The sequence below is a fragment of the Capricornis sumatraensis genome, chromosome 1 (genome assembly GCF_032405125.1).
Source record: "Capricornis sumatraensis isolate serow.1 chromosome 1, serow.2, whole genome shotgun sequence".
NCBI classification, from domain to species: domain Eukaryota; kingdom Metazoa; phylum Chordata; class Mammalia; order Artiodactyla; family Bovidae; genus Capricornis; species Capricornis sumatraensis.
Window position 1 is genome coordinate 105,879,947 of NC_091069.1, and position 23,981 is coordinate 105,903,927.

Genomic DNA, 23,981 nt, shown 5'->3' on the forward strand with positions numbered 1-23,981 from the left:
CTCCAGGAGAAGCTGACTGTGAGGTCTTAGCAAGGTCTACGCTGTGTCACACTGTGGTCTCAGATGATTCATGTAGAGCCAAGGCGAAGGAAGGCTGAGTCGGTTTTCTGAGAGATTTTGTAGGTGAAAGAGCCTCAGTCTCAGCAATGCCGGGTGGCTGGGAAGCCGGATAAAGCAGCGACTCTGTGGTCTCTGTGCCCAGACTGCCCCTCACGCCACTGTGGGCTTGCAGAGGCTCTGGTGAACCAGGCCTGCTTCCCAGGTCCCCTCTAGAGTCTGGATGCTGGGCCAGAGAAGCCTCTGTGTTTCGAAATCTGGGGCCTTTTCTCTTAAAAATGAGGCAGGCCCTGCTGATACTTCCCTGGTGGTGCACTGGTTGCGACTCTGGGCTTCTAGTGCAGGGGCACAGGTTTGACCCCTGGTCAGGGAAGTTCCTCATGCCATGTGCTGAGGCCAAAAAGAAAAAAAAAAAAAATTCTTAATAAAAATGAGGCAGATCCTTCTGAACATCTCTGTTTGCTGTCTAAACTTAGTGGAGACAAGTTGACCCCTGTGTTTGGTTGCCCCTCGGTCAGGTTATAGCTTCCCTGGTGGCTTAGTGGTAAAGAAACTGCCTGCAACACAGGAGACCCAGGTTCCATCCCTGAATCGGGAAGATCCCCCAGAGAAGGAAATGGCAACCCACCGCAGCTATTCTTGCCAGGAAATCCCACGGACAGGGGAGCCTAGTGGGCTATAGTCCAAGGGATCACAAAGAGTTGGGTATGACTGAGCACGCAGAACACGTGCACAGTCCTTTTCCGGTCAAGTCTGAGAAACACAGAGATGCACGTAGCGGCGTGCACTTGGAGCCCTGCTCCCTGCTGCCGTCTCTTCTTGTGGCATCACCCCTGCCTCCGAATGCCCAGGCTACAGGCCCCGCTCCCCATCACCTCCAGGCGACATTCCCAAACTGAACTCACGGCCTCCCAGCTGCAGCTGCTGTGATTAGCACTGTCACTGTCCCCCGCTCCAAGGTGACACCCGAAGCCGCCGTGTTCTTCCTTTTCCTGCTGTGTCCCATCAGCCGGCAGGTATGGTTCAGGGTACTCCGGCCATCCCTCCCCCCAGTACAGGCCCACCTCCCGGCTATCGTGGGTTCAGCTCCAGAGTACTGCAGTATGGTGAGTCACAGGACTTTTTGGTTTCCCAGTGCATATAAAAGTTACACTGTAGTCTAAGTATGCAATAGCATTATGTCTAAAAAAATGATGTACATATCTTAATTTTTAAAACACTTTATTGCTAAAAAATGCTAACCATCATCAGAGCCTTCCTCAAGTCATAATCTTTTTGCTGGTGGAGGCTCTGGCCTTGATGGTGGTGGCTGTTGGCTGATCAGGGTGGTGGCTGATGAAGGTTGGGGTGGCCGTGGTGAATTCTTAAAATAAGATGATCGATCGACTTTTCCTGTCATGAATAATTTCTCTGTAACAGGCGATGCTCTTTGATACCATTTATCCCACAGGAGAACCTCCTTCAAACGTGGAGGCAGTCCTCTCAAATCCTGCTGCTGCTTTATCAAATTTGTTGTTGGTGCTGCTGGTATTGCTGTTGTTGTTCCGACTCTTTGCAACCTCGTGGACTGCAGCACACCAGGCTCCCCCGTCCTTCACCATCTCCCAGAGCTTGCTCAAACTCATGTCCATTGAGTCGGTGATGCTATGTAATCATCTCATCCTCTGCCACCCTGTTCTCACCCTGCCGTCAATCTTTCCCAGCATCAGGGTCTTTTCCAGTTAGTTGGCTCTTCAAATCAGGTGGTCAAAGTATTGGAGCAATTTCTTCCTCAACTGAAGCCTTGACCCTCAAAGTCATCCATGATGGTTGGAATCAGCTTCTTTCAAACTCCTACGTATGATGATATTTTGACCTCTTACCATGAATTACAAATGTTCTAATGGCATCTATCAATAGAATACTGAATCTTTTCAAGAATGTTTTCAATTTACTTTGCTCAGATTCATCAAAGAAATCTCTATCCACAGCACCTATAGCTTTACAGAATATATTTCTTGAGTAATAAGACTTGAAAATCTAAATTACTCCTTGATCCATGGGCTACAGTATGATATTGTGTTAGCCGGCAGAAAATAGCATAAATCTCGTACGTCTCCATCAGAGCTCATGGGTGATCAGGTACATTGTCAATGAGCAGCATTATTTTTAAAGGAGTCTATTTCTCTGAGCAATTGATCTCAACAGTGGGCTGAAAATATTCAGGAAACCATGCTATAAACAGATTTGTGATCCAGGCTTTGTTGTTCTCTTTATAGAGCACAGGCAGAGCAGATTTAGGGTAATTCTCCAGGGCCCCAGGACTTTTGAAATGGTAAAAAAAAAAAAAAAAAAGACACTGGTTTCCACTTAAAGTCATCTGCTAATTGCATTAGTTCCAAACAAGAGAGTCAGTCTGTCCCTTGAAGCTTTGAAGCTTTGATTTCTGCTCTCTGGCTATGAAAGTCCTGGATGGCATCTTCTTCCAATCAGGACTATTTTGTCAATTCTGAAAATCTGTTGTTTGGGCTGTCACCGTCCTTCATTATCCGAGCTACATCTTCCGTGTAATTAGCTTCTACGTAACACTGCTGCGTCACTCTGCACTTCTATATTATAGCGACGGCTTCTTTCCTAAAACCTCAGGGTAGTTTCACACTTTTCTTCTGCACCTTCCTCACCTCTGAGCCTTCATAGAATTGAAGAGAGTTAGGGCCTTGCTCTGAATTTGGTTTTGGCTTAAGGGAATGCTGTGGCTGGTTTGATTTTCTGTCCAGACCACTGAAACTCTTCCCTATCAGCAATAAGGCTGTTTTGCTTTCTCATCATTCGTGCGTTCCCTGGAGCAGCACTTTCAGTTTCCGGCAAGAATTCTCCCTTTGCTTTCACAACTCGGCTAACTGTCTGGCCCAAGAGGCTTCTGGCCTGTCTTGGCTTTCACTCTTGACATGCCTTCCTCACTAAGGTTGATCATGTCTAGCGTTTGATTTAAAGCGAGAGACGTGTGACTCTTCCTTGCGCTTGAACACTTAGGGGCCATTGCACGGTTATTAATAGCTTAATTTCAATATTGTTATATCTCAGAAATATAACAATCTCTCTCTCAGAAGAGAGAGGTCCAAGGAGAGGGAACGGGACCGAAGAATAGCCAGTGGGCAGAGCCATCAGAACACACGCAGCATCCATTGATTAAATCTGCCGTCTTCCATGGGCAGTTTGCGGCATCTCAAAAATATTATAATAGTAACCTCAAAGAACACTGAATCACAGGTCACCCTAACAAACATTAATAATGAAACAGTTTGAAATATTGTGAGAATTACTGGACTGTGACACAGTCTAATGCTGTTGGGAAAATGGCACCGACAGACTTGCTCACCACGGGGTTGCCACAAACCTTCAATTTGTGAAAAACAGGGACTTCCCTTGCAGTTCAGTGGCCAAGACTCCGTGCTCCCAATGCAAAGGGTCTGGCTTTGATCCCTGGTCAGGGAACTAGATCTTGCATGCCACAACTAGAGATCCCATGTGCTGCCACGAAGAGTGGAAATCTTTGTGCCACAGCTAAGACCCAGCGCAACCAAATAAGTCAATAAAAATTTTTAATTTGTAAAAAACACAGTATCTTGAAGTGTGATAAAATGAAATGCTAGAAGGAGCATGGGTTTATGCCTGTGGTGGGGGGGAGGGGGGGAATGCAATAAAACAGGGTCCACTTGTGCTATCAAACCACAGAAGCCCAGGGCTGGGCAGGGCCTAGAGCGGTCACACTTGTGGGAACCTAGGCACAGTGGCATCACAGAGCATGTAAATGAATGAGCAGTTCAGGGCCCTCTTTCCTGCAAGAGTGCACGGGCTATCCTTTCTCCTGTGTTCCTCTTTTCATCACCCTCAGGATCCTAGCATATCCTTTGGGTGGCATCCAAACCTACTTTTCTTAAAATTATCATCTGATCATGAAAATGCTGCTTAACACAATCTTTCCATGGTCCCCCATTTGCCCAGAGAGTAGAAGCCAGACGCCTGAGGGTCTGACCCATGGCAGGCGGGGCAGCTCAGTGGTTAAGAACATGGGCTGGGGCACCAGACACTCCTCAATGTGGGTCAGTTTCCCCCTCAAACTAGGAAGGGCCAAGCATCACCCTCTCTGGAGACTTGTCTATAAAATGAGTTTAACAGTACTTGTGTGGGGACATGTGTTGCTGCCAAGCTAACATGTCTAAAAGTACCTTAAATGACAGCTGTTAGTAAATACTACGGTCAGTCATTCGTTTTACTGGAGAAGGTAGAGGTCACGGGCAAGAGCAGGGGTCCCCGTGTCTGTGAGTGGCCGTGCCTGTCTGCTTCATGGGGCAGCAGCAGACGGCCAAGACGCAGCAGCCCCACACATGCCTGAAGCTGCAGCCACCCCAGATCAAGGGCTGTCTGAGCCCAGGGCTCACCTGCTGCTGTTATAGCACTGCCCTCACAGCTCACACACCTGTCCACCCTAGCCCACCTCTCGACTTCATTCCTCGAGGCTTGCAGGGCCTGGAATGATGGTGAGGGTGGAGCCAGGACACTGACCCCCACTCTCACCTCCATCCGCAAGCCCCTCCATTCCCTCCTGAGTGGGACAACCGGATGGTTGGCACGTGGGCTCTGGGTGCTGTGCTGGGGAGGTCACGTGCTCTTCTTCACTTCCAGGTATGAAATCATGCACTCGTGCTGGAGAGCTGAGCCCCTGGACCGCCCCACCTTTTCAGTGCTGAGACTGCAGCTAGAAAAGCTCTTGGAGAGTCTGCCTGTGGCTGGGGACAAAGCCGATGTCATTTATGTCAACACACAGCTTCCAGAAAGCGGAGAGGGCCGGGCCCAGGGCTCGGCACTGACTCAGCTGGACTTGAGCATCGATCCCGACTCCATCATTGCTTCCTGCATGCCCAGCGCCACCATCAGCGTGGTCACAGCAGAAGTTCATGAGCACAGACCTCAGGAGGGACGGTACATCCTGAATGGGGGCAATGAGGGATGGGAAGAGCTAGCTATGGCTTCCCCCACCACAGGAACAGTGGAAAAGAACCGGGTTCTACCGGAGGACACACTGGTGAGGAATGGGGTCTCTTGGTCCCAGTCCAGCACATTGCCCTTGGGGACCTCAGGGCCGGATGAACTTTTATTTGCTGATGACTCCTCGGAAGGCTCAGAACTCCTCATGTGAGGAGAGCTGAGATACTACTCCCAAACCCTGGAAATTCCTACTTTGAAGACCCTTGGTTTTTTTCTTTTGTATTTGCCTTCCTTAACAAGTAAGTGCCCCAGCTGGAAAGCACCATGTGAATGCTGTCAAGTAAGTCATCATTGTTTAAAGTACATAATATATATTTATTTAAAGAGATAGTATCTATATGTATATGGTGGAAAGAGACAAAGATATTCTATTTTAATAAAAGATGACTGGTATCATGTCACTTTTCTAGCAGATAGTAACATTTAAGCCCTAACAGCCTCATCTCTACGGCAGTTCCTGGATGTTAACATTGGCACAAATTTTTTTTTTTTAAGTTGTTTGTCTTTTTCATGACTATTAAATATTTGTAAAATGAAATACCCTATTTGCCATTGCTCCTGGTCTTAAGAAAAATCTGGTGTTCCCACCTGAATCATGTATTTGGTAAGAGTGATTCATGTTTAAAGTTTTATAATTAATGAATTCTCTGATTGGCTTCCTAATAAGATATGAATGAGGAAGAATGTGTGGTACTTACTTGAGACTTGGGAGAATATGGTCACTGGCTGCCTCAGTGCCTTTGCAAAGGACTTCTCTTGATGCCAGGCCCTTGATGCAGTTGCTCTGACCACTCTTGATAATGTTTTTTAAAGATATGGAAGAGACTTCAGTGGTGGCCCACTGGTTAAAAATCCACCTTGCTATGCAGAGAATGTGGGTTTAATCCCTGATCAGGGAATTACGATCCCACATGCCGCAGGGCAACTAAGCTTGGGTACTGCAACTCGAGAGGCCTCTCGTATGGCAGCTACTGAGCCATCGCTCTCTAGAGCCCATGTGCCACAACTGGAGAAAGCCCAAGCGCAGCAGCACAGACCCAGTACAGCCAAAAAAAGGTATGGAAAAACCCTCCAGAGAGCCCAGAGATGAAAAGCAAACAATATTAGAGGGTTGAAAAATACCATCTGCATGGAAAGATTTAAAATAAATCATAAGGGACTTCTCTGGTGGTCCAGTGGTTAGGACTGCACACTTCCATTGCAGAGGACACAGGTCCCATCCCTGAGCAGGACACTGTGATCCCGCTTGCCATGCAGCTCTGCTGAAAAAAAGAAAATCATAGATGAGTCCAAGAGGTAAAGCAGTTTTCTGTGGGAAGGCATGACTCATGGGAGGGAGATGTGGGCAGTGGACAGGAAACAAGCTTAGAGCTCAGGACCCCTCAGTTCACATCCCGGCTCCGCTGGGTCATAACAGTCATTGCTGGCTGAGCACGTCTTATGTCTCAAGCACTTTATGAAAACTACCTTAATCTGTACGTCACTAACATGGGTAGCGGTGGCATCATCACCCGTGGGCCGGTAAACCGAGGCTGGAAAGGTTGAGGGTCCTCTATGGCCCCTGTCTGGAGAGGGCGGGAGCCAGACTTCAGAACCAAGGGATCCGTTTCGGGCTGGCTCAAGCATGTGATCTGGGGAGTCTGTTCCAGAGCTTCTTGACCTTTTAACAAACACATGCATGCGTGCATGCTAAGTCACTTCAGTTGTGGCTGACTCTTTTTGGCCCCATGGTCTGTAGCCCACCAGGCTCCTCTGTCCATGCGATTCTCCAAGCGAGAATACTGGAGTGGGTTGCCATGCCCTCCCCCAGGGTAACAAACACATGGACAGCACTTACCATGTGGCCAGGCCAGGAGTCATTTAATCCTCATAGTGACCCTCCAGGCATTGTTTGTTGTTTAGTTGCTCAGGTCTGATTGACTCTTCCGAGAACCCATGGGCTGTAGCCCACCAGGCTCCTCTGTCCATGGAATTTCCCAGGCAAGAATACTGGAGTGGGTTGCTGTTTCCTTCTGCAGGGGATCTTCCTGACCAAGGGATTGAACTTGCGTCTCCTGCGCTGGCAGGAGGCTTCTTCACTACCAAGCCACCAGGGAAGACCAGGTAGGTACTACTGTTATCTCCATTTCACACGTGGGCAGATGAGGCAAGAGAAGGTTAACTTACTCTGCTAGTAAAGCAGTCAACTGATGTGATCACTTTCAGTGGTGATCCTTCCAGCGCCCGTGGCAGCCGGGCAGGCCAAGCCCTCTGGCATCCTCAGGCCTGTTTCACTCGTCAATAGCTTCCTGCGAGCCACTACAGCCTGCAGAAAGCAGCCTGTGGCCCTCCTAGCCTGGGTCCTCACCCCAGCTGCCAGCCCAGGTGCCCCAGTCTCCAGGGCCAGCTGACCCTATTGTTACTGAAATGCTCCAGACCAGAAAGTTCTGGGGAGTGGAAAGGAGTCTGCACTGCTGTGAGAAATGCCAGCACCACATTTCATCAGTGAAGGGAGAAATAAACAAAAGGCTGTTAGAACCTATCAAGGTAATTTCTACCTGTTGGAAATTTTTGAATGGTTATTTGAAAATCAATAAAAGATTTTGTATCACCTGCTTTGTATCATCTGCTTGTGCAAATAAAGTTTCCTGTTGGCGATGACTATCGAGAATGTCTTTTCCATGCAATCGGGATTTTAAAAGTAACGGAAACATGCTTTGGGGAAATCATGAACCAACTGACGAGTTCAAGCAAAAAAACCCAAGTTAAAAAGGTGTGTTCATGGCAACTTCCCTGGTGGTCCAGTGGTAAGGACTCTGCACTTCCACTGTAGGGGGCAAGAGTTCAATCCCTGGTCAGGGAACTAAGACCCACAAGGGCCAGGTGGCCAAAAAAAAAAGATATGTTTGAATCTGTTAAATAAAGTAGCAAATTGAAAACATACTTGGGGTTTTCATACACATTTAATGTCACATATCTAAAGTAACATGCTTTGTGTTTTGTATTTCTAATTTTAATTACATAATGTAAGCAAATATATAATGAATAAGTCATCAAATGCCCTCGGCTCCCCCAAATCCTGTCCAGTGTGCTCAGTACATGCTGTGTGGCCTGTGAAGGTCTGGGAAGCCAGGGTCTGTTCTGCTGTAGAGAGAAAGCCATGGCTTCCAGCTTTTCCTGAGACGTGGCAGAGAAATTAACTTTGCCCAACCCCACAGCGATGCACCAGGGCCTTGGGCAAATGGGACGTAATGGCAGAACACCTCTCACCACCTCCTTTTCACAAGAGGAGAATACAGCCGGACTGTTCTTCATCAGGGGGCTTCCCAGGTGGCTCTGGTGAAGAATCCGCCTGCCAGTGCAGGAGATGCGGGTTTGAACCCTGGGGTGGGAAGAGCCCCTGGAGCAGGGAATGGCACTCCACTCCAGTATTCTTGCCTGGGAAATCCCATGGACAGAGGAGCCTGGAGGGCTTCAGTCTTTGGGGTTGCAAAGAGTCAGACATGACTTAGCGACTAAACAACCCTTGCTGTTGACACTTGTAGTCCCCTAACCAAGACAGTCAGAACCACTGCATTCTTCTCTCGGCCACATTGGAATATCTAAAAGCTCTAACTTTCGGAGGACCTGATCCCTGATAAAGTGTTGTCCGGTCTTCTGATCGTGAACTGATACATAGCCTTTCAAGTTCGCTTTTGTATAAACTCAGATTACTTATGTAAGTGGCTCTTAGGAGCAAAGAGAAAAAAAAAAAGCCTGGGGAAGAGAAAGCAGGGAGAAACAGGTTGGGTCATTCTCTTTAGCTGGGCTGGGACCGAGCTGGGGAGGGCGAGCAAAATAAACAAACACCTGAAATGCTCTTGACCTTCAGGTTGAGACTAAGTCTGCCTGGGGAGCTGTTTTTCCCTCCCTTTCTTCCTTCTTTCCCTCTCTTCCCACCTCTTCCCTTTCTTTCTTCTTTTCTTTATCCTTTTCTTTGCTTTTCTGCCAACTCCTGCTCCACTCCTTTTTTTCATCTTTCTGAGTAGAAAGGAGAAGTAAGGATTAGGGCATCGTGAGTCAGTCATGCAGCCAGCAGCAAGGGCCAGACAGGAACCAGTCCTGTGAGCCTTCCTCCAGTCTTCTTGAGCCGGTCACTTTGTTCTCTCTGAGGCCAAGTGTCCATCGGTGTGCAGTAGAGACAACGCCGCCTTCTCCTGCAACCCCTTGGGTGGTTGTGTGGGGAAAGGGAGGTGGCAAAGTCTTTGAAAGGACCTTATACTCGTTATCAAGGTTTTTCCCAATTAGAGCCTTCTCTCCGTTCCATTCCTTATGCAGTGCAAACTCAGCATCTGTCACAGTAGAAACACTGTCCCTGATTATGTTACCAACTGCCTCCAATGTAATGGAAATCAACTTAAAATGCACTATGTGAGAGTTGCAAGTTAAGTGTTATTTGGGGCAAGACGAGAACTATAGCCCAGGAGACAGCACCTCACATAACTCTGAGAAAGAAGAAGGGGGAAGGTCAGTATATATGTGAGTCTGGCAAGGAAGAATATGCAGTCAAGTACGTGTTGAACTTTTTTCAGTGGGTGTTGAAGGTCAGCAGCTGCGGCTGCGCATGATTTAATCCTTTCGGAGGTGGATGGCAAGTGCCAATTTGTAGTTGACACAAAGTAACTCAGAAAAAGACTTAATCTGTGCCAGTGATGCACGCAGTGGGGACACTGGCAGAGTGCAGGAGATGGGCCCTTATGCCTGAGAGCAAGCGACTCCCTACACGTCTGTATAAGAACCATATCTGATGCCCAGATATCATTTCTATTGGTCTCCCCCAGGGGTTTAGTTATTTGAGCCTTGTTGACTATTCTCTTTCCATATATGGGTGATCAAGCAGTGGTGGCTTGATCAACAGGATTTGAGGACCTAAGTTGTCAGAGTGCCCTCTAGGGATGGAGAGACCCTCCCTCTGCCTCCCAGTCCCCCAGACCAAGCAGATTCCCCGCTTAGGAAATGGCCAAACCAGAGCTCTTATCTTACAAATCAGGCTGATGCTGGCCACACTTGTCCTAACTCATGACAGTAAAGACTTTTGTAACTTCTCCGTGTAAATGACAAAAGCAAGTTGGAACTTCTGATGAATCAGTGGGAAAATAACTCACCCGAAAATAAACCAGTTACAACAGCAACTTAACTTCTCTAAAGACATTTAGGTACTTTGAGTGACAAATGGGAAAACAGGAAGTTTTGCTTTCTTTAATGAACACTTCAGTAATGAATGGTGTTTCTACGTACAAATCTACATTAAAATGTAGATTTTATTTTCTCCCTTTTAAACCTCTAATGACAGAAGTAAAACTGCCAATACTATTTAACGTTAGCATGCCTAAATTACCCAATTCATTTGTATTGTAACAAAATAATTATTTTTGGAAATTGTGGCCCAAAGATCACTACTTTAGAATATTTTCATGTAAAATTTACTAAAAACCATTGAATTTTCACTTATAGTATGTGAATTTTATGGTATATACGTTATATCTCAATAAAATTTTTTAAGTTTTAGGACTTTGCTCTGCCAGATGTTTCATTCAGATCCTGCTTTATCTCTATCTTGGTGAACTATGGCCTGGTGAAAAGCAAGTTCTTCAGGACTCCTCAAAGTGATCAGTCCATGGTTATTCATTTTTGCTTAACCATTCAAGAAATTAGACAAAACTTGCAGTTTTTGCAATGTTTTAAATTAAGATAGTTTAAACATATAGAAAATTATACATATGTATATAATGTAGGAAATTAGAATACGCCACCTCAAAATATGCCACTTTGGCATAAGGATAACTTTTTTTTCCAATTATCTTTTATCTTTAAAACAAAATCTTATTGGAGTATAGTTGCTTTACAATGTTATATTGTATTCTGTTGTACAGCAAAGTGAACCAGCTGTGCGTACATCCCCTCTGTTCCCGATCTCCTCCCCATTCGGGTCACCACAGGGCATTAAGGAGAGCTCTTTGTCCCATACAGCAGGCTCTCATTAGTCATCCGTTTCATACGGAGTAGCGTGTAAACGTCAGTCCCATTCTCCCCCCTTGGTGTCTGTTCTCTACATCTGCGTCTTGAAGGATAATTTTAAGTGAGAATCAACAGATGCAGAAAGAAGGCCTCTCAAGCTTCCCTTATCTGACTAAAAGCAGAAACCTCTGGAATATGTGGACTTCCATAAATCTCCTTTCCAGGGCAAGTTTTATGGCTACAAAGCAGACAGAAAGTCGGGTCTGATATGGACCTGCATAACTGAACCTTACTCCTTCACCTTCCCCCAAATGTTTGCCTTCTGCTCTTTGCCACTCTTGGAAACATAAAACCCCTTTCCCTCTATCTTGTCACTTCCCTACAAATTTATTGTTCTTTATTAAAATACTCTGTAAATCCCAGGTACCAACCATCCCTTTGAGTTACTAATCACAGAGTTCTTCTATGTATATGCGTAATACATGTGTTAATAAACTGATTTTCTCTTGTTAACATTTCATCAGTCTGATTTGCAGGGTCCCAGATGAGAACCTAGGACCATAGAGTAAAAAGTTAAGTTTTTCCTCCGCTATAATAGAACTCTGGAGAAGGCAATGGCACCCCACTGCAGTACTCTTGCCTCGAAAATCCCATGGACGGAGGAGCCTGGTGGGCTGCAGTCCATGGGGTCGCTGAGGATCAGACACGACCAAGCAACTTCACTTTCACTTTTCACTTTCATGCATTGGAGAAGGAAATGGCAACCCACTCCAGTGTTCTTGCCTGGAGAATCCCAGGGACGGGGGAGTCTGTTGGGCTGCCGTCTACGGGGTCTCACAGAGTCGGACACAACTAAAGCGACTTAGCAGCAGCAACAGAATAGAACTCATGTACCCACCTTCCTAAATTCACCAGTATGAACATTTTACCAGATTATGGTCTGTCTTGGTAAATGATTGTGTGGACTTGAAAAGAATGTGTATTCTCTTGTTTCAGAGTTAAATGTTTGATTAAGATTAATCAGGTCAAGTTGGTTGATTGTATTGTTCCAGTCAATTATATCCTGACAGATTGTTTTGTTTTATTTCTGTCAATTATTCAGGGAAGATTATTGAAATCTCCAACTATAACTGTGGATTTTTCTCTATTTCTTATTAGTTTTCCCTTCATTTGTCTTAAGCTCTGTTAATAGGAACATAAATGTATAGGATCGTTACATCTTTCTAATGAAATGACCTCTTTATTATTATGAAATGACCTTGCTATATCCCTTATAATAGTTTCTGCTGTGAAATCTACTTTGATGTTAATATAGTCACTCCAGCTTTCCTCTGTACTGTCAGCAGGTCATATTATATTTCATTCTTTCAATTTTAACCCACTTGTGTCTTGATATATAAAGCGCCTTTCTTGTAAGTAGAATACAATTGGATACTGTTTTTTTAATCATCTGATGGTTTTTTAAAAAACCATCTGTTTTTTTAGCTGCTGCCTTTTAAGTAGGGCAGATAAACATGTATGGTAGATAAGTCATGTATGGATGTGAGAGTTGGACTATAAGAAAATCTGAGCATTGAAGAATTGATGCTTTTGGTGTTGGAGAAGACTCTTAAGAGTCCCCTGAACAGCAAGGAGATCAAACCAGTCAATGCTAAAGGAAATCAGTCCTGAATATTCGCTGGAAAGACTGATGTTGAAGCTGAAACTCCAAAACTTTGGCCGCCTGATGTGAAGAGCTGACTCACATTTGAAAAGACCCTGATGCTGTGAAAGACTGAGGGCAGAAGGAGAAGGGGACGACAGAGGATGAGATGGTTGGGTGGTATCACCGACTCAATGGACATGAGTTTGAGTAAACTCCGGGAGTTGGTGATGGACAGGGAGGCCTGGCGTGCTACAGTCAGTCCATGGGGTCGCAAAGAGTCGGACATGACTGGACAACTGAACTGAAACATGATTATTGATACACTTGGGTTTCAGTCAGTCACCTTGCTATGTGTTTTCTGTTTTATCTGTTCTTAATTCACTTTATTTACTTTTTCTGCCTTCTTTTGGAATAATCAAATTTTTTTATGATTTTATCTCCTATAGGTTGTTAGCTATATCTTTGTTTTTGTTCTTCAAGGTTTATAGTAGATATGCTTAACTTATAACAGCTTCTGTTAAATGATTTAAAATGTAGTATTAAAAGTCTTACAGTGGGGACTTCCCTGGTCCAGTGGTTGGGAATCCAGCTTCCAATGCAGAAGATGTGGGTTCAATCCCTGGTCAAGGAACTAAGCCTGCAAGCCACAACCAAGACCCAACACAGCAAATAGATAAATGCCCACTCATAGCAGCCTGGAATTGACAGTGTAATTGGTGCCTTCGGCCAAGAACTAACAGGTATGACTAAATAAATATTCCAGCTTGGGCTTCTCTGGTAGTTCAGTGGTAAAGCATCTGCCTGCCAGTGTGGGAGACATGGGTTCAATCCCCGCTCCAGGAGGATCCCACCTGCCCTGGAGCAGCTAAGGCCACGCACCACGGCTACTGAACCTGCACGCTGGAGCCCGGGAGCCACAGCTGCTGAGCCCACGGACTGCAAACGCTGAAGCCTGGGCACCCCAGTTAGGGAGCAGCCCCTGCTCACTGCAACAGAGAAAAGCCTGTGCAGCGGTGAGGACCCAGCACAGCCATACATAAGCGAAAAATAAATATCCCAGCTCCCTCGTCCCTGTGAGCTGACTCTGAGGCATGTGCCTCACATTTCCCGTAAGTCTCTTTTTGGGATACACCCCCCACCTTGCCTACAAAGATGCTGACTTGATAACTCCCCCTGTATTTTCCTTCCCTGTCACGTTTCCTCACTCCCTGTATCAGTGTGCTAGGGGAGTCAAAACAAAGCGCCACAGGCTGGGCCACTTAAATAACAGAAATTTATTTTCCTAGGCTTCACTCAAGGGGTCAGGGATCAAGGTACTGGCAGGTTTGGTTTCTTCTGAGGCCTCTCTCCTTGGCTTGTAAATGGCCGTCTTCCCCCTATGTCTTCACGTGGTCTTTTTCCTGTGTGTGTCTGTGTCCTAATCTCCTCTTCTTACAAAGACCTAGTCATACTGGAATTGTTGTTCTTTAGTTGCTAAATCGTGTCTGACTTTTTGTGACCCCAAGGATTATAGCCCTCCAGACTCCTCTGTCCATGGGATTCTCCAGGCAAGAATTCTGGAGTAGGTTGCCATTCCCTCCTCCAGGGAATCTTCCCAACCCAGAGATCAAACGGATGTCTCTTGCAACTCCTGCATTGGGAGGTGGATTCTTTACCACTGAGCCACCAGGGAAGTCCTGGGCTCACCTGTGTGACTTCATTTTTACCTTAATTATCTCTTTAAAGGCCCTGTCTCCATATATAGTTGCATTCTGAGGTATTGGAGGTTAAGGCTTTAATATATGAATTAGGGGGTGGGGATTACAATTCAGTCCATGACATTCCCCTCCTGGTGTTTACTGCACCTCTCAAATGAACTGCTCCCACCTAAATCCTTATCTCAGGACCTGATTTTGATCTTGCATGGCCTTGGTCTGCAGTGGCTGGAAGCATGATCTCAGCTCTGGCCAGAGACTGAAGTCAGGCCGTGACGGTGAGAGTGCCGAATCCCAGCCACTAGACCAGTGGTCAGTGACAAGCCCCTGGCCCATACGGCTTTGCAGGAAAGAAATTTCCACAAAGAAAAGGAAAGTAGTGAAATAAGTAGAATTTATTAGGAGGAAAAGGATAAACACACAGGTGGGCACAGAGAGAGAGCTGTGCCCGCATGGTGGTTTGGATCACCTATGTGGGGCATTTCTTCCAGGTTGCCTTTGGTCATCTCGCTTTGCTTGCTTCTGAATCCGTACTTGGTTTTTGTCAGGGTCCTCCCATGTGTGCACATGCATCTCTTAGCCAAGATGGATTCTAGAGAAGAGGCCTATGATTAGGTTGACATTACTCCATTTTCAACCTCCAAGGAGCCTTGCTGTGCATGTACAGTCAGGAAGGTTTCCTTGACTTGGAGAAAGAAATGTGTGGTCTCTTATCTGGGCAGGGCTTAGCTTCTCTCCTCTTAATCTTGGCGTATCTGTCCACAGGGGACAGGCTCCAGCTGTTCAGCCTGCCTCACTTCTGGGGGAATGCTAAAGAAATGTCTAAGAAATAAAAGCTCTTGAAAAGAACTAAGCAAATCCCCCCAATACACTCATGATATCCACACTTCTGGGCTTCACCTTGTATTGGTGGTACAGTTGCTCAGTCATGTCCTACTCTTGGACTGTAGCCCACCAAGCTCTTCTGCTCATGAGATTTCCCAGGCATTTCCCAGGTTCCTCTCCAGGGGATCTTTCCGACCCAGGGATTGAACCCACGTCTCCTGCATTGCAGGAGGTCTCCTGTATTACAGGCGGGCTCCGCTACTGCAGGTAGATTCTTTACCAACGGAGCCACCAGGGAAGCCCTTACCTTGTGTTACATTGTACTGTTGACCCCTTCCAGGTTCATTTCCTCACAGTGGTGGAACTACACTTGGTAGGTCTCTGTATCCTTGTCCAGGCAGTGCTTGGAGGTAGAAAATACCAATTTTACTTGATTTGCTTAAGTCAATGACGTTAGTTATAATCTTTCTTGGAAACTATGTCATAACAGAAATGCAGAAAGAAACATAAATACCATTCGTTCTTTAATAATGTAAAATCCCTACTATGTCCATTACCAGCAATCTGTACAAATGTGTGATAAATAGTACTGAGTAAGGCACACAATGTTTGTTGACTGATTAAAGTTTTAATGATTTATTTATTTATATAATTGATACAATTGTATTTTTTTGCCCATTGGGCTTGCAGGATCTTAGTTCTCTGACCAGGCTCCCAGCATTGAAAGTGCAGAGTCTAACCACAGGACTACCAGGGAATTCCCATGGTTTTAATGATTTAAATTATGTATGTGTGTATGTATGCATTTATGTATATCATCATCAGTTGAAGTTGGAAGATGAAAACTCTGGATTAAAAAGCCATTTAGACAGTGTTTTCTATAAAATATCTTCAATCTGCTAATGTTACCTACTGGAGAGACTTGGCTAGTGTTCCACTAGTGCTCTTGAATTTTGATGGTTGTATCACAAGGGGTCTGTATGAAGTGTTTGTTGTTCTTATTGTTTAAGTCACTAAGTCGTGTCCGACTCTTTTGTGACCCCATGGACTGTAGCCCACCAGGCTCCTCTGTCCATGGGATTTCCCAGGCAAGATTACTGGAGTGGGTTGCCATTTCCTCCTCCAGGGGATCTTTCTGACCCAGGAATCGAACCCATGTCTCCTGCATTGGAAGGTGGATTCTTCATCAATGAGCCACCAGGGAGGTCTGTGTGAAGCATTAGTAAACAATACAATTTAGATAGAACAGAAAAATATATGATATACAAGTTTCTTGTGAAAAGGAACAGTTAGAAATTCAATCTAGCTAGTCGCTTTGTAGAATGTTCATTTTGAGTTTATCTGAAGTTTCCTCATGATTTGATTCAGGTAATGCATTTCTGGCAGGAAAACCACAGAAGTGATGCTGTTTCTTTTCAGGGCATCATGTCATGAGACATATGAAGTCAATTTGTCCCACTTGTTGTGATGTTAACTTTGATCATTAAGGTGGTGTCTGCCAGGTTTCTCTATTATAAAATTACTACTTTTCCCTTTATAATTAATAAGTGTTTGTGACAGATACTTTCTTATCAAATTTTTAATTTTAGAATCCAGCTGATGATTCTTTCTGAATTAAGTCTCAGTTCAGTTCAGTCACTCAGTCATTTCTGACTCTTTGTGACCCCATGGACTGCAGCATGCCAGACTTCCCTGTCTATCACCAACTCCCAGAGCTTGCTCAAACTCATGTCCATCGAGTCGGTGATGCCATCCAACCATCTCATCCTCTGTCGTCCCCTTCTCCTTCTGCCTTCAATCTTTCCCAGCATCAGGGTCTTTTCCAATGAGTTAGCTCTTTGCATCAGGTGGCCAAAGTTTTGGAGTCTCAGCTTCAACATCAGTCCTTCCAATGAATATGCAGGATTGACTGGTTTGATTTCCTTGCAGCCCAAGGGACTCTCACGAGTCTTCTACAACACCACAGTTCAAAAGTATCAATTCTCTGGTGCTCAGTTTTCTTTGCAATCCAACTCTCACAACCATACATGACTACTGGAAAAACCATAGCTTTGACTAGACGGACCTCTGCTGGCAAAGTAATGTCTCTGCTTTTTAATATACTGTCTAGGTTGGTCATTCTTGCCTGAAAAATTTCATGGCTAGAGGAGCCTGGTGGGTTACAGTCCATGGGGTCTCAGAGAGTCAGACACGACTGAGCAACTAAATTTCTTTCTTTCTTCTTTTCTAGGTTGGTCATAGCTTTTCTTCCAAGGAGCAAGTGTCTTTTCATTTCATGGCTGCAGTCACCATCCACAGTGATTTTGGAGCTGAAGAAAATAGTCTCTCACTGTTTCCATTGTTTCCCCATCTATTTGCCATGATGTGATAGGACTGGATGCCATGATCTTAGTTTTTTGAATTTTGAGTTTTAAGCCAGCTATTTCACTCTCCTCTTTTACTTTCGTCAAGAGGCTCTTTAGTTCCTCTTCACTTTCTGCCATAAGGGTGGTGTTGTCTGCGTATCTGAGGTTATTAATATTTCTCCTGGCAATGTTGATTCCAGCTTGTGCTTCATCCAACCCAGTATTTCACATGATGTACTCTGCATGTAAGTTAAATAAGGGTGACAATATACAGCCTTGATTTATTCCTTTCCCAATTTGGAACCAGTCTGTTGTTCCATGTCCAGTTCTAACTATTTCTTCTTGACCTGCATACAGATTTCTCAAGAGGCAGGTAAGGTGGTCTGGTATTCCCATATCTTGAAGAATTTTCCACAGTTTGTTGTGATCCACACAGTCAAAGTCTTTGGCGTAGTCAATAAAGCAGAAGTAGGTGTTTCTCTGGGACTCTTGCTTTTTCCATGATACAACAGATATTGGCAATTTGATCTCTGGTTCTTCTGCCTTTATATTCTTTGCAGCCAAATACTTATATAAAAAATCATATTATTTGCAGGCAAAGATGGAGAAGCTCTAGACTGTCAGCAAAAACAAGACCAGGAGCTGACTATGGCTAAGATTGTGAACTCTTTATTGCAAAATTCAGACTTAAATTGAAGAAAGTAGGGAAAACCACTAGACCACATTCAGGTATGACCTAAATCGAATCCTTTATGATTATACTGTGGAAGTGACAAATAGATTCAAGGGATTTGATCTGATAGACAGAGTGCCTGAAGAACTATGGAAGGAGGTACATGACATTGTATATGAGGCAGTGATCAAGACCATCCCCAAGAAAAAGAAATGCAGACAGGCAAAATGGTTATCTGATGAGGGCTTACAAATAGCTGAGAAAAGAAGAGAAGTGAAAGGCAAAGGAGAAAAGAAAAGATATACTCATATGAATGCAGAGTTCCAAAGAATAGCGAGGAGAGATAAGAAAGCCTTCCTCAGTGATCAGTGCAAAGAAATAGAGGAAAACAATAGAATGGGAAAGACTAGAGATCTCTTCAAGAAAATTAGAGATACCAGGAGAATATTTCATGCAAAGATGGGGACATTAAAGGACAGAAAGAATATGGGCCTAACAGAAGCAGAAGATATTAAGAAGAGGTGGCAAGAATACACAGAAGAACTATACAAAAAAGATCTTCATGACCCAGATAACCACAAAAGTGTGATCATCCATCTAGAGCCAGACATCCTGGAATGCGAAGTCAAGTGGGCCTCAGGAAGCATCACTACGAACAAAGCTAGTGCAGGTGATGGAATTCCAGTTGAGCTATTTCAAATCCTAAAAGATGATGCTGTGCAAGAGCTGCACCAATATGCCAGCAAATTTGGAAAACTCAGCAGTGGCCACAGGACTGGAAAAGTTCAGTTTTCATTCCAATCCCACAGAAAGGCAATGCCAAAGAATCAAGTATGACAGTTACCAAATGATAATTTTCTAACTCCATTAATTCTTTATTTGTTGGTGTGTTACAGTAAGGAAGAGGTTTTTTTTTCTCTTATTTAATCATTCGTGTATTATTATTTATTTAATATTGATAATAGAAATTAAAATAAGTGTTAGGTGATATCTTATTGCGGTTTTAACTTCCATTTCCCTGATGGTTAGTTATGTTGAGCATCTTTTCACGTGCAGCTGCATTTCACTCTTGCCTAGGGTGGCCTTGAAAGACAAGGTCGAGGATGAAATCCTGTCCACATCTCCAGGGTGGGGCATGGGGATAGCGGCTTTAAGCAATGCATCTGGTTATTCACTTTTCATAGAAAGAGTTGTCTGAAGTTGAAACATACATGGATTTATGGGCAGTGGTTAATGGCTTGGCCGGCTGATCAAGAATCGGGAGGAAAAAGATCAGATGTGAGAGAAGGTCTGGGATAGAAGCATGGGAGTGGATCAGTGGAAAAGGACGTAAAGTGTCCTCCATTAATAACAATAATGGGAGCACCTACCGTGGAAGAGGCATTAGATGGTGATATGATGGTAACCACCACTGCATCTTTTAAATGCAGCACTAATTTCTGCCATTCCCCCCAGGAGATAAGATGGTTTGGTCAGCGGGGCAGATTCAGAGGCTTCTACTTAGCCATCTCCACTAAAACAGCTCTTCTCTTAGACACCAAGAACCAGTGTTAGGCAGTGTTAGCTATCAACTATGCATATTCCAATTATACTATCTGGAAGCAGGAAAACTACCAGATGTGGGTCTGTGGACCCAATAGATCGAACTATGGACCCAGACTCTCTTTATTACCTGGCCCCTTAGGCCTTCCATTCCAATAGGGAGCCAATACCAACTCAGACTCTGTCCTATAGTCCTTGGATTGTTTGGGCATCCCTCTTTCCCCAGTGTACGGTTGCTCAAATGAATTATCCCTTGTGGAGCCCTCTGGTCCTAGACCTCCTAACTTTTCTTCTCCTCCAGATGTTCCACAACTCACTTATTCCAGCCAAGAACCTTGGTTCCTCCCTTAACTCCTCTCCTTCCTAAGCGCCAATATCTAATCAATCACCAAGGTTGTTTTTTTTTTTAATCTCCATCTCCCATATCTGTGGAATCCATCCAAATCCCCATTCTCATTGAAGCTTCTGTGGTTGAGACCATCATCTCTGAATTACTGTAATTTATTCTTCACTGATCATACAAACCACTGATGTATTCTTAACTAATCATCTCATTGCCCTTCTTAACACAGTTTCCATAGGATAACCAAAATGATCTGGTCACTTCATCCTCCTTGCTTAAGAACCCTTACTGCTTCTCTGATGTCTTAGACTAAACTGCTTAGGAGGACCCTGATTTTCTACTACTGTTTAAATATTCCCAGTCTTCCCATTGTCCATCTCACACCAATGACTAGTCATCTGGTAGGTCTTTCTGTTCCTCTAGGCCCTTGGCATAGGCTATTATTTCCATCCACATAGCAATGATATCAACTACTTGTTGGGAAAGGCACAGATGGAATGCATGTGCAATCTTTATTATGCATTAGGCTCTCAATACAGTTTTCAAGTGGCTCAGCAGTAAAGAATCCGCTTGCTAATACAGGAGACACAGGAGATGTAGGTTCGAACCCTGGGTCAGGAAAATCCTTTGGAAGAGGAAACAGCAACCCATTCCATCTTTCTTGCCTGGAAAATCCCATGGACAGAGGAACTGTGGGGTCGCAAAGAGTCTGATATCACTGAGCACACACATACTGCACTGCTGGCTCTCAATAATTACTGGCTAAACAAGTGACTAGCAAATGGATCAGTTCCTGGTGGCTCAGACAGTAAAGAATCCGCCTGCAATGTGGGAGACCTCGGTTTGATCCCTGGGATGGGAAGATTCCCTGGAAGAGGGCATGGCAACCCACTCCAGTATTCTTGCCTGGAGAATCCCCATGGACAGAGGAGCCTGGTGGGCTACAGTCCATGAGGTTACAAAGAATCAGACACAACCAAGCGACTAAGCACAGCACAGGGTGACTGATAAGGCCATGTCCTCTTGACTATAAATTGGTCATATTTTACATTAATGATTGTTAAAACCAGGATTTCATTCTCCCTCTGGACATTATTTACATTTAATAATAAATGAACAATTGCAGTTCTCTTTGACAGCAAGACATTTGTTCACTTTTCACAGTTGAAAATGCCTGGTGAAGTAAACAATTAAGACAGACAAAAGCTTTACCCCTCTGAGCTTTAAACAGTAACCAGGCAACTTCATTCATTCTAAAAATTATTAACCATCCCACTGACAATATAGTCACAATACAGTGCCTTGGGTTCAACTGACCTGACCTCAAAGCACTTTGCAGGTACTCACCATGAATTTAGAAAACAATTTGTTTCCCATGAGATGAGGGGCTTGGGGTATGAACAAATGCAAAGGATCCAAGAAACTGAATCACACAGAGAACTTTAACTAGTAGCTAGTAGCTCCACCCTATAAGCCTCTGTCACCCTGTTTGTTTAACCTATACACTGAACACATCACGAGAAATGACAGGCTGGAATCAGCATAGGTGGGAGAAACATCAACAACCTCAGATATGTGGATGATACCACTCTGATGGCAGAAAGCAAAGAGGAAGTAAAGAGCCTCTTGATGAGGGTGAAGGAGCGAGTGAAAGAGTCGACTTAAGACTAAACATTAAAAAAACTAAGATCATGGCATCTGGCCACATTACTGCATGGCAAATAGAAGGGGAAAAGGTGGAAGAAGTGACAGATTTCCTCTTCTTGGACTCCAAAATCACTGCAGACAGTGACTGCTGCCATGAAATCAGAAGACGATTGTTTCTTGGCAGGAAAGCGATGACAAACCTAAACAGTGTGTTGAAAAGCAGGGACATTACTCTGCCAACAGTGGTCTGCATAGTCAAGGCTATGGTCTTCCCAATGGTCACATATGGTTGTGGGAGCTGGACTGTAAAGAAGGCAGAACGCCAAAGAACTGATGCCTTCGAACTGTGGTGCTGGAGAAGACTCCCAAAAGCCCCTTGGAGAGCAAGGAGACCGAACCAGTCAATCTTAAGGGAGCTCAACCCTGATTATTCACTAGAAGGACTGACGCTGAAGTTGAAGCTCCAGTATCTTGGTCATATGTTGCGAACAGACGACTCATTGGAAAAGTCCCTGATGCTGGGAAAGACTGAGGGCAGAACGAGAAGAGGGCGTCAGAAGATGAGATGGCTGGACTGCATCACGGAGTCAATGAACATGAACTTGGGCAAACTCCAGGAGATGATGAGGGACACGGAGGCCTGGCGTGCTGCAGTCCATGGGATAAGAGAGTCTGGACACGACTGGGCTCCTGAACAACAACAAAAGTTGACCACAGCCACGTGGAGTCTGGGACCTGAGCTTTCGGCCTCTGGCTAAAGCCACCTCCAGCTCAGGTAGATTCAGAGCCCCGCCTCCCCTCCCACCCGCTTCCACACTCCTGCCCCACGCTGAGCCCCGCCCCTCGCCTCCTCTGCCGGCTCCTCTCCCTACCTGGCTCCGCCTTCATACTTGGACCCCTCTTCCTCCCCGCCCCTTTTTCTATCCACGCTCGTGCCACGCCCCGTCCAGCCCTGAGCCCCGCCCCTCGCTTCCACTCCGGACCCCCGCGTTCACGTGAGCCTGGTTCAGAGCTCCGCCTCCCCTCCCGCCCCGCCTTCACACTGCGGCCCAACCCCTCCGGGCCCCGCCCCTCGCCTCCCCTCCATGCCCCGCCTCCCCGCCTGGCCCCACCTCCACGCTCTGGGCACCCCCTTCCGCCCCGGCCCTGAGCCACGCCCCTCGCCTCCCCTCCAGGCCCCGCCTCCCCGCCTGGCCCCACCTCCACGCTCGGACCCCACCCCGCCCCTCCCCCTCTACTCTTCACGCTCTGGCCCCTCCCCCTGCCCCCCTCTCTCCGCCCCCTCTGGCCCTGAGCCCAGTCTCCACGTCCCATCCAGACTTCCTGGGCCCGAACCCGCCTCCCGGGGGCGGGCCTGCACCAGGTGCGGGCTTGCGGTGTGGCGGAGCGCCAGGTGCGGCTTCCGCGTAAAGATGGCTGCCGCCTGCCGCGACGGGGTCTGGCTCCCGGCCCGCCGCCGCCTTCCTGCCCGGCGCCCGCTGCTGCGCTTCGCCCTGTGCCTCCTGTGCTGCGGCCCGGCGGCTGTGGGCGCCGTCCCCGAGGTCGGGCTCTGGACCGCGACGATCAGTGACGTAAGCGGAATGTCGGGACCCAGGCGAGGCGCGTCTCGGGCCCGCAGGGTTCTCTGGCCCCCGCTGGGAGCCAGTCCCTGGCTTGCTCATCTGGCCAGGCCTGCTCTGGGCGCCCAATAGGTTTCCTGGGCCTTTTGTCCGCTGTGGGCGGGGTGCGCCCCCTCCTCCGGCCAGACCTGGCCTGTGGGGAAGACGAGTCAGGCTTCTGTGCAGGGGGGCGGCTCTCCCTTCTGAACCCTGTTAGTGAAAATCATCTTTCCCGTAGTCCTGGCCTCTCGCTCTGCTCGGACAGCCTCTGGCTAGATCAGGCCCTTCTTTATTCAGACCTGAGCCCTGAACCGCTTGGCACTCCTCGCGGCATCTTTGGATTTGACCCCTCGTGCCGGGGTGCAGCCACAGTGCCACACCCGCGTGGCCACAGGAAGGGCTTTCCAGGGTTTCAGTTTCCGCATACATTTATAAAGCGTGTGCGTCTTTATTCCTCTCTCTCTCTTCCTCCCTCCCTCCCTTTTTCTTCCTTCTTCCTTCCTTCCAGAAGGGAACAGGCAACAGTCATGCCACTTTCCCTCTTTCTGGGTTTCTGAATTTCTCTCTGGCTCCTATCACAGTTCTGGGAGTATGTGTGGTTGGGGGGC

At 46.1% G+C, this 23,981-nt stretch overlaps 2 protein-coding genes across 3 annotated transcripts in view; both read left to right on the forward strand.

The window, feature by feature from the left end:
- Positions 1-5,323, forward strand: part of MERTK (MER proto-oncogene, tyrosine kinase) — a 116,857-nt gene extending 111,534 nt beyond the window's left edge. The window contains exon 19 of the mRNA XM_068967478.1: positions 4,723-5,323. Within this exon, the coding sequence (XP_068823579.1) occupies positions 4,723-5,236 (514 nt within the window). The 3' untranslated portion in view covers positions 5,237-5,323. The remainder of the gene's footprint in view (positions 1-4,722) is intronic.
- A 17,864-nt stretch (positions 5,324-23,187) lies between these two features.
- Positions 23,188-23,981, forward strand: part of TMEM87B (transmembrane protein 87B) — a 46,651-nt gene continuing 45,857 nt past the window's right edge. For both annotated transcript variants that reach the window (XM_068974163.1, XM_068974172.1), the window contains exon 1: positions 23,188-23,346. In XM_068974163.1, the coding sequence (XP_068830264.1) occupies positions 23,188-23,346 (159 nt within the window). The remainder of the gene's footprint in view (positions 23,347-23,981) is intronic.